The sequence below is a fragment of the Lithobates pipiens genome, unplaced genomic scaffold (genome assembly GCF_037356315.1).
Source record: "Lithobates pipiens isolate NorthernLeopardFrog02 unplaced genomic scaffold, aLitPip1_a1.2 Scaffold_28, whole genome shotgun sequence".
NCBI classification, from domain to species: domain Eukaryota; kingdom Metazoa; phylum Chordata; class Amphibia; order Anura; family Ranidae; genus Lithobates; species Lithobates pipiens.
In genome coordinates this window covers 111255940-111269256 of record NW_027507789.1, presented here as the reverse complement: position 1 = coordinate 111269256, position 13317 = coordinate 111255940, and the positions used below count along the sequence as shown (strand labels likewise).

At 37.8% G+C, this 13317-nt stretch overlaps 1 protein-coding gene across 4 annotated transcripts in view; it reads right to left on the bottom strand.

Annotated features, from left to right (window-relative positions):
* The window catches only part of ODAD4 (outer dynein arm docking complex subunit 4), a 98746-nt gene that overhangs the window by 38918 nt on the left and 46511 nt on the right, over positions 1 to 13317 (bottom strand). For 3 of the 4 annotated variants that reach the window (XM_077459533.1, XM_077459531.1, XM_077459530.1), the window contains 3 exons: positions 12084 to 12282; positions 11205 to 11426; positions 4459 to 4663 (listed from right to left, as the gene is read on the bottom strand). In XM_077459533.1, the coding sequence (XP_077315659.1) occupies positions 4459 to 4663; positions 11205 to 11426; positions 12084 to 12282 (626 nt within the window). The remainder of the gene's footprint in view (positions 1 to 4458; positions 4664 to 11204; positions 11427 to 12083; positions 12283 to 13317) is intronic. The other variant, XM_077459532.1, reaches the window with a different exon arrangement.

Sequence of the window (13317 nt, the reverse complement as noted above, 5' to 3'; positions counted from 1 at the left end):
CATTTGTTGGCGGAAATTCCGACAACAAATGTTCTATGGAGCATACACACAGTCGGAACTTTCCGACAAGCTCATATCCAACATTTGTCCTAACGTCTGTACGGCCCATTACAGGAAAACTCATTACCATATGAATTCCACTCTTTCATACTCCGATAGATGGTTCCACAGTACCACCCCCTCTCAGAAAACTAAAGGCGTTTCTGTTGTCTTCCACAAAATGCTTCCAATTCAGCTGATAGACCAGCTCTCAGACAATCAGGAAAGGTATGTGTTGTTCCTGAAGTTCTCTTTATGAGATACGAAATTTACTATCGCCAAGTAAATTTTGTACCCCATAAAGAGAACTTCACGAACACATACCTTCTCTGATACTAATCAAATACTGTCTGCTCTTCGGTACATGAAAAACACATGCCTACCGAATACTAATCAAATATCGTCTGATCTACAGTACATGAGGATCTTGTCAGACTTTGCAGAAGGTAAACTAATCTTAGGCAGGGATTTTAAACGAGCCCCAACGTTGGTGACCCCTAGCACTTTAAAAGGCGTTTTTTATTCATTCTAAATGAGAGTTATGTGGAGTTTTTTGTGCAATTAAAACATTTGTAAACGGTATCATGCTTTTGGATGCCTCTGTCATTTCCCACATGTGATGTATGAGGAGATTTTCTGAACATACCAGGAGAAAAATAGAAGCCTCTGAGCTGGGTTATTATCAGAAGGAGCAGGTGTCCTGTATTCCATATAAGTGTCCCACAAACCTGCATAGAACAAAGGAAGTAAAGGAGGATTGCTGCAGGCTATTTCTATCTATCACAGGCTTATTATTTAAGCCTTTAAGGTGAGGGAACACTCGGTGGGGGCTGTGTGCGCACACCTCATGAAGACACCATAATCACATGATTGATGTTAATAAGGGCTTTTACTGTTTGGTTTAAATATTTCGTCAAGGATTAATTGATTTTCATGAATTCATTGATTTAGTTTTAAAATAACCTCAGTAAGGACTGAGTGCAATATCACAGAGCATGAGCACTTTTATTTATACTTTCCTTTTAAATGGTGTTATCTTTTAGATATTTATGCTACATATAGTTTATTGGATTTATATATTTAGATTAGTATTATTTTTTATAAATATTAGCGCTACACAGTGTGTTATTTATATATTGACTCTTAGAGGTCTCAACGACTCGATCCCAACTCAAAGAACTGTATGAAGCCTCAGCTTGGGAAATGATCAGTGAGCCCTCTAAGATAATCACACACACACACATTCAGAGATTTCTACCAATCACTATTTAACCTATCGCCTGGTGTTTCGTCTATGAGCAAAATATAGGCCCATATCATTAATTGGCGTAGACTTAAAAATATATGCCAAAATTCTAGCCAATAGAATGCAGCCGCTGCTACCCCACCTCATACACCTGGACCAGGTGGGTTTTTTAAGTGGTCGCGAGGCAAGAGACAACACCCTGAAAACCCCGCTTCTTACTGACTATGCCCGCGCCCATGATGTCACTCTATGCCTTTTGGTGGTCAATGCGGAAAAAGCATTTGATCAGGTCGACTGGCAATTCCTCCAATTGTCTCTAATACAGATAATGCAGGAACTCAAGAGTTTGGGAAGCTGAGCAACTTCAAAGTTAATCATACCAAGTCAGAAACCCTGAATATTTTACTGTCCCAAGAGGTCCTCCGCCAAGTCTCCACTAAGTTTCCTCTTTTAAACGGGCTCCGCTTCCATCCATTACCTCAGAATCCAAGTTCCCAGACGGGTCCCAATTGTTCTCCATTAACTTCATTGCCCTTCTGATTAGAACCAAGACGGATCTCTCAAATTACAAGAAGAAACACCTATCATGGCTAGGCCGGATGAATGCTCTATAAATGGACGTTCTCCCTCAGTTTCTATATTTGTTCCAGACAATTCCTATTTACATACCCTCCCCGTTCTTTAGGAAGCTCCGCCAACTGTTTTCCTCCTTTATCTGCAGGGGGCGTGGCGACGGATACGCTATCAAACTCTATTGCTCCCAAAAATTTGAGGTTGAGCTGGAGCTCCAGATGCCTCTATATATTATAGAGCAGCAGTACTCATGCGTATACTTGACTGGTTTCAGCATTCCTCCACCAAATTATGGGTACAAATAGAGAGCCATCTAAATCCCACAGACCTCTGCGCTTTGCTGTGGATGCCTGCTGAATTCCTGAAAGGAGGGATATACCCCTTGGCGATCTCACCAGACAAACAATACAAATTTGGACCCAATTTCTCTAAGGCCTCATCTCCACTAAAGGGACCCATGACGTCTCTGTTTGGGACTCCAGCTTTTCCACCAGCCCTGCAGGGGGTTGAGATTTGGACGTTGGTTTAAAGAGGACCACAGATGATTTGCCCAAGTCCTTCGTTCAGATTCTTCTCTGAATATGGACGTTCCCTCTGGCCCATCCCCTCATACTTTGACACATTGGCTGCAGCGGCAACAAGTGATATTCTACATTCGTACCTTTGCCTGATATACTTACTGATTTAACAGAATTGGAGAACATGTTGCTTCAGGCCGATCCCCCTATGGATGTAGTCTCCCAACTCTACTCTCTCATACACATGGTTTCCAATCCTGACCTCCCCCAATACACACAGGTCTGGAAGGTAGATTTTGGTCATTCCATTTCATCTGTTGACTGGCAAAATTGCTTTATTCTGACTCACTAAATATCCCTAGCCTCCAAGGCTCAAGACAAAGGGTTCAAGTTGTTGACCCTTTGGTAAAAATGCCCCTCCACTTTACACTGGATAAACCTGACGTTCCTGGATACCTGCTGGTGTTGCTCATCATCCAGGGGAACTTTATTCCACATTTGGTGGGAATTCCCCCCTGTGGGAAAGTTCTGGCAAATGATCTTTGACCAGTACTGCAGACTCATGGCGACCTCAATTACACCCTCTCCTGAAGTAATTCTGTTATCTATGCTCCCTGGATCGCTTAAATTGGTCAAAAAAGATGTTCTGCAGCACATTCTGGCAACAGCTAGAACGGTTCTACCCAGACACTGGAAGTCGACAAGCACACCTTCCTTGGGGGATTGGCCAATTGAAGTGGACCGAATTTATAGTTTGCAATGACTGTCACAGGAATCTGGTAAAGAGGAGCAATTTTCCCAGACCTGGTCTATGTTTTGCCGTATTCCTCAGAATTTATTTCATGGGCTGCTGAGGATTCTACCAACCTAACTAGCCTAAGTGGAATATCTCCCTTTCAATATCTACCTACCATACTGTCTTGACCCCCCTACATTCACCTTCTTTCCTTCCTCTATTTCTTACATGTTGAAGTGCAACACGAACATGCAAATCATAATCTCTAGTCTCGCCAGACAGAAAATCAGCGATTTACATAGCGTTTCCTGCTACGAGAAATTGCGTTTAGCGCAATACCACAAGCCCTTACAAGTTTGCAATGCGTGGGCACCGCTCGTTGAGTGGATAGTGGTGCTCACCGACCCTTAATATGTCATGTTAGATGCTATAGCTTCATAGGCCTATGTACTCCGCTACTTCCGTTGATGCTAACAAATTCTCTATACACTGAGAATATATGATACTAAACATGTAATGTTCTTTATATCTATGTATTATGCAATAATTTATTTGTGTACTGTACACATTTCTTCTCTCAATAAAATAAGATTGAACAAAAAAAAAAAAAAAAAAAAAAAAAAAAAAGGTTTTGGTTTTACATATACTTTATGATTGTGTATTTTTAAAGCCTGAGATAGGCTTTAAAGAAATACAGTGGTGCCACCTCCCAACCTGCTGACTGGACAGTAAAGCATAACACACTAAAAATTCAACAACCCAGCTCCTTCTGTTCTCCTTACCTCCCGGCATGTTCCCTGTCAACACATGTGCACACAGCGGAGCCCGATTGGCTCCTAGAGCAGCCCCTCCCTCCTCTCCCCAAATGCTGCTGTGCAGGGAATGATATCAAGACAGATTTAGATACTTCTATTGATTGTATGTAAAAATACCTTACTTAAAGTGGAAGTAAACCCATGGATTTAAACAGTTAAAAAAAAAAAAGGCATGCCGGGAATGCTAACTGCACATTGGCTGGGCTCACAGCCAAACTATCAAACCATCCAATGGCTGGTGTCATAACGAATCACATGTGCAGCACCATAGTAGTTGAATATTAAACAGAGGCAAAGATGGCAGCTTCCTTGGCTGAAAACGATAGGGGAGTTTACTACCACTTTAAATGCATTAGATGTGTTTATATCTGCACTGAATGTATTGTTAAAACTGAACATGTAAAAAATGCAAACATGATAATGTATAGAATAATAAATAAAAAAAATGAATAAAATAAAAAATTTCACCCAAACCATTAAAAGTTTTGCACGAAAATATAAACATTCAGCAATTACTGTTATACAACATACCATTGTTTTGCTATCTCCAGATCCTTTTTGTGACTTTTTAGAGCTTCGTCCATTTGCCCCATGTCCATCTGAGCAGCCCCTATGGAACTATGTAGATTGCCAATTATCTCCTGCTTATTAGGCATGTCATCTTTCCAGCTTTTAATGTTCTTTAGGACTTGCTGTGCCTTTTTGTAGCTTCCCTCTGCATCTCCTTTGGAGAGTACTAGAAGAAGATCCAAAATATGGTACGTTATACACTGTCAATATACCATTGTTAACATTCATGTTCAACAACTTTGATTTACGACAGTGGTAGTAATATATGATATTACACAAAGTTGGGAAAAAAGACCAAACGCCTTACAACAACAAAGGCACTTATAGAAAGTAGAAGGTTAGAAAATTGAAAATGGAACCGCTGAAAAAAAAAAAAAAAAAAGAAGAAAGAAGAGTAGAAAGGGCTCTGTGGCCATCTCATAGTTTGGACATTCAGGAGTCCCAGAATAGCTTACTTGAAGGCTTTATTTAGAAAAAAATAATCAGACTATTCTTGGAGTGGCTGTTAAAAAATATTATAGGTCTATTGTAGCCTTATGAGTTTATGTGAAATCTCCATTAATACCTGTACAATATTGTAATTAGAAATATATTTCCATTAGATTTAAATATATATGTAAAGTATTGAGTGTTGGGTTGGTGTTACTGTAATTGGTTCAACTTCAAAGCTTGGCCTTTTGTTTTCCCTGATAACATCTCACCTGGGAAGTAAACAACAGCTTTCGTTGACTCATCCAATCAGGCTGTTCCCAATATACATTGACTAGGTACAGTGACCAATTAGGGAGAATGTATTAGCCACACTACAGAAAGTAGGGGGGGGGATATAATGCTTTGTGAGCAAGCCAAGACACACTGGTGTGGGAGCACACGGCAGTCACCATGGGCTGACCTGAAGTTAACAGGTAACCTAACTCTGAACTTGCACCTTATATTGTATTGTAAATACGATTCTGTGAGTAATTTGTAAATATCATGTAAGCCAGGGGACCTACACTGTATATTGTGATGTACATACTGTCTGGTGTGTAATTTGTATATATTATGTAACCCTATAAATGAATGTGTATTGCTGATTGAACTATCTCTTTTGTACAAGATCTCTCAGATCTAGATATGTATATGTCCATACTACTACAATGATTGAGGGGTATGTACATAATCATAAATACTAGTCAACAAATGGCGACCGACGAAGGGACAGGAAAAATTGGTGGTCTCTTTCAGCAATATCTCAAGGGGTTGCAATATCTACAAAAGGCACACTATGAAAGGGTTTTTCATCTGAATGCTAAAAAGTAACATTGGGTGATCTAGGTGCTCAATATAAAAATGGGCTATAAAAAAATAGCTGTGTTGTACAGTGTGTAATCATTAGGAAGCCTACTGTTAGTATACTAAGGAACACATCATTTATGCTAAAAGCTAAATATATTATAGAATTTGTACATGAAGAGTCCAGATACATTAGAAGGAGATGAAAAGAGCTGTTGCCCAATGTTTATATGCATGAAGATTCAGTCTATTTAAAAAAAAAAAAAAAAAGGGTTTGAAAGATGATTCCTGCAGTGGATGAAGTGCATGTAACAGGAATTGAGAGTACAGCACAAAAGATGGATAGGGAGGTCAGACAGTCTTTAGAAAATGTGCTACTTGTAGCTAACAATATTGGCAAACTATTGCCAGGAGTGCACATAACATTTCATGCAGATAATGTCTTGCAACGATGTAAATTGCTGGGAGTTGCCAACTCCAGAGATCAGGTTAAAGTTTTACTATTAACAGTTAAATTAGACACATGGTCTTCCTTACCAGACCATGTTAAAGAAGGAAGAGCAGATTACAATGAAACTGTAGATGAACTGCTAAAAATATTATATCCCTTTGACCTAGGCTTAATAGCAGCGTTTAGAACAAAACAGGAAAATAATGAGAATCCACTTCTTTATGCAAACAGGCTATGGTCAGCTTACTATGTAGGCAAACGGAGAAATGTAAACAGAGAGGACCCAGAGTACAAAACCCTCCTAATATCTAATGCCCATCCAAAATTTAAAAGTCAATGTGGATTTTTTATAAATCCTCTTAAAGATTCATATCAAAGTATCATGGATTGTATGCACAATTATTTTCATGTAGCCAGAAGGTCTAATTCTGTGAAATCAAAGATTTATCACCAGCCTACAAACAAAAATACCTATTTAGCAAGCCACACTACAGGAGAATTGGCCACCTTTTCAAACAGAAAGAGACATCATTACAATTACAATGCCTCCAAAGATAAGATCTATAGGCATGGCTCCACAGTTACTAGTCAAAGGCAAATAGCCTCATGCTCCCCTTTGAATGTAAATACCATGGAAAGCGATCTCAGATTACAGCACAGGAGATCAGTTCTGAAAGAACTTAAGTTAATAACCACAATTACGTCTCTTGAAAATGAGATTAAGCTACTGAAGGCACATATTCATAATTGGGAAAATACCAATAAAATAATGGAAACATCACAACATGTTCTTAAGGAAAAATATGAAGCATGCCATGCAGATGTGGTACAGTGTAATAAAGAACTAAAAGAAATAAAACAATCTTTTGATCAAATTGTTAAGACCCCACAGAAAACCGTCTATTCCATTCAAACAGAAAATACAGGAGGGAGGCCCAATCTATCTATATTATCTGCTAGGACTTCCCCTTACGGGGAACAAAACTTAAATATAAGCAATGTAGAAACAGTGAAAGAAGTACCAGATCTAATGTGTCATTCAGATGTCTATGATCTGAGTAATTTATTTTCACCAGATCCAAGTGCGGATGTCAGTGAACATATAACAATGTAAATATGTAAATGTAACAATGTGGTAGTGTTTGCTTTCTTTGTGCCAACGAAAGGGAAAAGGGTAATAACTTTTGTATAAGTTATATTTTCCAGGTGCAGGGAGCTCATGAAAAAGTATTTACATGTTAAGCAGGTGTATCAATATAGATGTATATACATAAATACATACACCTAAGGTAATGTATATTAGGCTAGGTATTCAAACATGGTTATTTGTAATATAGGTGTTTATCTTCCCCAAAGGATCAGAAGACTGCCATAAATATTCAAAGGTATAGGGTACAAGTGTTGCTTAGTACAGAATCTTACTCTTGCTTCAGTTTATTTTTATTTTTTGTTCTTGGTTGTTGTTTTTTTTTTTTTTTTCTCTCTCTCCCGTTTGCAGAAACACATAACAATTAATTTGCAATTACCAAGGTGCTATCCAGGATGTATGGGATGCAATCGAAATGAATGTGTATGTTTGAGTGATGGAATGCATGGGTATGAACTGTCCATGTGTAAACAAAGATATTTTTCTTTTTTGTACTTAACATTGCTTTATGGCCATAAATAAGTGTGATCACACTAATGCGCATGCGTTGTACTGTTTATAATTTTTTTTTTTCATTGGAAATGAGCTCAATACTGGTACCAGTTTAAATTTATAATTTTTTTTTACAAGTTTAAATGTACTTGCGAATAAATAACCTGTGCAAAAATATGAAATTTCAATCCCTATAACTATGAGGAACTGTAGGGATGTTGTGTAGATCTTGGTTTTCTCCTTTCCTGTGGTTTAGAGTGAAGGTTCTTTCACTCTGACACTCGGAAACTACCACGATACATTACTTTGCACCTTGTGGCATCTTATGGATTCAGTAGGTCTTGTGTTTTGTTTTGTTTTTCCTTCCAAATTAACTCATGTGATGCTAATATGTGTGAAGGTTATAGATCTACATGTTGTCGTTTAGAATTTAAGTATTTACAAACCCTCCCAGTTTTTCCATAATTTTTGGTCTGTCCGAGTATAGATATGGGGGTGGGTCCTGGACATTATTGACTGTACTTACGGTTAATGGACCCATTACCTTGGCTGGAAGTCTGTTCCAAGCATCCACTACTATTGTAGACCATTATGAACCTCTCAGAGAGGTACAGTGAGGTGTTATTAATGATTTTTAAGTTTTGTATTTTAGGGTAATTGCCCAAACAAGGATGGATGATCGGACGCAGATGGGGCAAAGTATTGTGAAACACAGATGAGGACCTTAAAACAATTTTATGTTGGTTTTAAGGAGAAGCCTTGAATGGAATTAATTACAGTCAGGCCTTACTAAATTCTAACTTCTTTAGGGCGGTCTGTTTCAATAAACAGAGGTCCTGCTCTCTCTAATACAAATTTTTGTGGCCTGCTTGACTTGCAAATTGTTTTGCACTAAGAGTCAATTAATATGTTAATCACCACCGAGAGAGGGTGTTGCGCAATGTTTGAAAGCAGATTCAATCATTTTGTTTAACACAATTACAGATTCAAGGCTCTTTAACAAATTAAAGGTTGAGGCAGCATTCAATCTGAATAGTTTTTTTCTTTATTGTTTTTTTTCTCCTTCAACTTTTTCTCTTAAAGAAAACTATTTTTTTTTTTTCTTTACTGCCTATATCACCTTATTTTAATTTTTTTGGTGATTCTTCAGTTTGGCTTGCCTATGGTGAAATAAAAAAAAAAAAAAAAAAAGAGGGGAGTATGGGGAACATTATATGGAGAACATTTAAAGCAATTACAAATGTTGATATAGAATATTAAAAGCTTCCCTTTAGCATTTTGGGGATGGGTCGAGTATCCAACAGTTTTTGTTTTTCTCTTATGACATTGGATAATTGTTTTATATAATTTTAGGTCATTGTAGCTATTATCATGACAATAGTAACATAAGGCTTTAGCAACAGCCATGTGACTATTTTCTGTGTATATGTGACATACAATCCTCTCTACAGTTCTAATGTTGGGCAGTCATCAGATGTGGTCATTGATATATATTTTTCTTTTTCATTTCTTTCTTTTTGTGCCATAATAAGTTCAAAGAGCATTGCGTCAATATCATATAGATATACTGGGACTGGTGAGACTCATAGTGATTGGCAAATAGCAGGGAGTATAGTACATTTGTACTTAAGAGTATTTTATTTAGATTTTTCCAGAAGCCACTAGTGACTGGTGACATCACACCTATCTGTATTCTGAAATCCAGTCATGTTTGTCTGCGTAGGCGACACTGCCTAATCTGCAATGAGAACTCTTAAAGTGATGACCTCTTCCGTAGCCTGCTAAAGGCAGGGCTCGTGCAGTAGCTACACATGGTAGCCAAGGACGGTGCCCAAGGTTTGGGACCAGCACTGAACATAGCTTCAGTAACAGGAGTTAGTGGTGAGTTGCGATGGCAACAAGAACCCCCTGCACACTTGAAGGGTCATACACAGACACACAGTGGTATACGGCAGAAGTTACTTGCAGGCATATGACCATGGAGGAAGAAAGATGGGGGGTGGAAATCAGACACCTGGCTGAAGGGCGTAACCAAATTGTTACACGTCATTGAGAAAGGGGTCTTATTAATATGTCGCAGTATATCTATGGTAATTCTAATAAAAGGTCCTAACTGCTCAGACTTACCAGACAAGCATTAATTTGAATGCATGTGTCTCAAATGTACTTGTGGTGTTCTTTCTCTACCTCTGTCCACATTAACAAAGTATAATCTTAGCCGGGAAAGCTGATCCAAAGGCCATTACTGTACGCGGTATCCAACGGGAATCACCATGGAAGGCTGTCCCAGAAGCAAGGGCAACATGACCAGATTGACATTATTGACTTTCGCACTAACATTATTGGACGGTCGAGAACAAGGATCCTCATGTTTTGTTTGTTTTTTATCCCTCTTGTTTTTTTTATTGTATTTTGTATCCTATGATTTTTATTATGGACTTATTACATTCAGAACAAGTGAGGACTACCGATACTGGGATCCAGAAATGTGAACTGTAGATATGGGGATTTTAAAAGTTTTTTTTTTCTTCTCAAAGAGTTTTATTTCATTTCAGAGGGCAAAGCCAAACGTTCAAAATATTAAAGAAGATTGCACATAAACCATTATTCTATGTGTGGCCGAGTCTCATATTCTCAACTGGCCACAAGGGGCCATCTGTAGCCTTATGAGTTTATGTGAAATCTCCATTAATACCTGTACAATATTGTAATTAGAAATATATTTCCATTAGATTTAAATATATATGTAAAGTATTGAGTGTTGGGTTGGTGTTACTGTAATTGGTTCAACTTCAAAGCTTGGCCTTTTGTTTTCCCTGATAACATCTCACCTGGGAAGTAAACAACAGCTTTCGTTGACTCATCCAATCAGGCTGTTCCCAATATACATTGACTAGGTACAGTGACCAATTAGGGAGAATGTATTAGCCACACTACAGAAAGTAGGGGGGGGGATATAATGCTTTGTGAGCAAGCCAAGACACACTGGTGTGGGAGCACACGGCAGTCACCATGGGCTGACCTGAAGTTAACAGGTAACCTAACTCTGAACTTGCACCTTATATTGTATTGTAAATACGATTCTGTGAGTAATTTGTAAATATCATGTAAGCCAGGGGACCTACACTGTATATTGTGATGTACATACTGTCTGGTGTGTAATTTGTATATATTATGTAACCCTATAAATGAATGTGTATTGCTGATTGAACTATCTCTTTTGTACAAGATCTCTCAGATCTAGATATGTATATGTCCATACTACTACAATGATTGAGGGGTATGTACATAATCATAAATACTAGTCAACACTATATATCTCTATAATACATATGTACATACACAAGTCAATCTCTTCCATGCTGTTAAGGATGTATTGGTGGGGATCAGATGGTTTGGCCCGTTGTTTTTTCCACTTCTGCTGCAATATCCTGCGGTCTCTCTCACGTGCATAGATAGGTTTTTGCTGCCTCCAGAACTCTGTGCGTGTGTCCAGGTAGGTGATTGCATTCAATATCAGGTCTTGCAGCTTCAATCCACTTCGAGTATTTCCTTTCACCAGGCCTATGACAATTAAAACGCAATTTAAATATGGGTTGATTATTAGCATATATTCATCAGCTTTTACAGTTTGATTAAGCACACTTCTATCACCATATCCAAGTCTTCCTATATCTGGCGTTTCTTTGGAAACATGCATGCTAGTTGTTCTCTAGATCTCTATAAAAGATGTATACAGGCATATCACTACTTCTTACTGCTTTGCAGACTAGGCGTATGTAGAACACAAAACCTACTGTGTACAATTCATGGTAACTCTCCATTTCAGCAAACAGGTCATGAGAATTAAAGGTTTAGTCCACCCAAAACAGAGATTTCAGTTTTTTTGTAGACGCTGGGGAGTTAAAATCACCCATCATCTGATGACTTCTATGCTTTATTTACTGGGTCTGTATACCTGCCGTGGATATTATGATGGGTCTTGCTCTCCCTGGTGGATTTTTAATCTTCCAGGAAGATAGGCAGAGTGATCTCACTGTTGGAGTGTACAAAATATATATAAAAAGATAGGGGCTGACTCAACCACCAGATTCCAAATCATATATATGAATAAAACTTTATATCCACCATAGAGACCAAGAGATGCATGCTTACAAAGTGTCAGAACAAGGTTAACAGAGGACATACTAAGATAAGATACTAGGAAGCCTTTTACTGTACTTCTCCTCCATGACATTTTGATCATAAGTTGATGACAACCTTCATCCTTTAGTAGTGTCTCCAGATACTCCATATCATTGTATATTTCTCCCAGTAGCTGACGTGTAGTCTTTTGACTTTTCAAAGGGTCTGCTTTCTTCTGTTGCTTGGGGTCTTTTTTGGGAACCTTTGCTGGTGCTTTTTGTTTAGCCTTTTTGCTCTGTAACACACAAAAAGCAAAAAATGTAACAGTTTTTAGACAGTATGCTTTTTTTTTCCAAAATGGTTTATTGAATTTTTGAAATTTTTCAAAGCAAGGAATAAAATAGAAATTACAAGCATTCAGATGCAACATTTGTAAGCTTCTAACAATAATGAGGTACATATAGATATGCTAAACTAGACATGTAGTTAGTGTCCAAGAGCTAAAGGGGCATCTCAATATCGTACAAGTAATATGTATTATTAGGTCTACAATAATTTAGTGATTTCGGACATATTACCAGCATTTCCAGACACCCCAAGGGGGACAAGCTGTGTCCGGCTGTGGGTATGTCCTTACATCATGCATCTCCTTACATGTATCATTTTTTCTGATTATTTGAAGAAACTGTATTATCTTAATATTTAATAGAATTTTCATTAAAATGTTGACTCTAGACTGATAGGTCATGGAAAAGAGAAATATAAAAAATATATCCAATAAATCTTGTTTAATTATTCAAGGGGTGTGGTCTCTGTGTAGAGAGTTTGAGTAGTGGATCCAACAAGCCCATATGTATCAGCTCTTCCATTTCAGCTGTTTGATGAACATAGCGTATCCAATCTAAAATTGATGGTGGGGTAGAAGAGTTCAATTTCAGTGTGATGCATCTTTTAGCTGCGTTTACAAGATGTAGAGCCAGGGATTTGCGGTATATGGATTGTGGAAGGGATGTGTGGTCTAAAATTATTTAAAACCTCATGCCAAAATACCCAATTTGTATATATATATATATATATATATATATATATATATATATATATATATATATATATATATATATATATAAATAAATAAATAAATGTCCTCTGTGCAGATTTTAATCCAAGCTGTTTGTGATCATGCACAGAAATTACTTCCACTGTGCAGATGAAACCACCTTCACCAACTGTAACTCACACCCAAATGTGCTCAAAGTATGGATGTCTCCTTACCAGCAGGTGTTGACCTTAATGGTTAGAAAAAAGTCAAATGCGCTTTCTGCAACTGTTA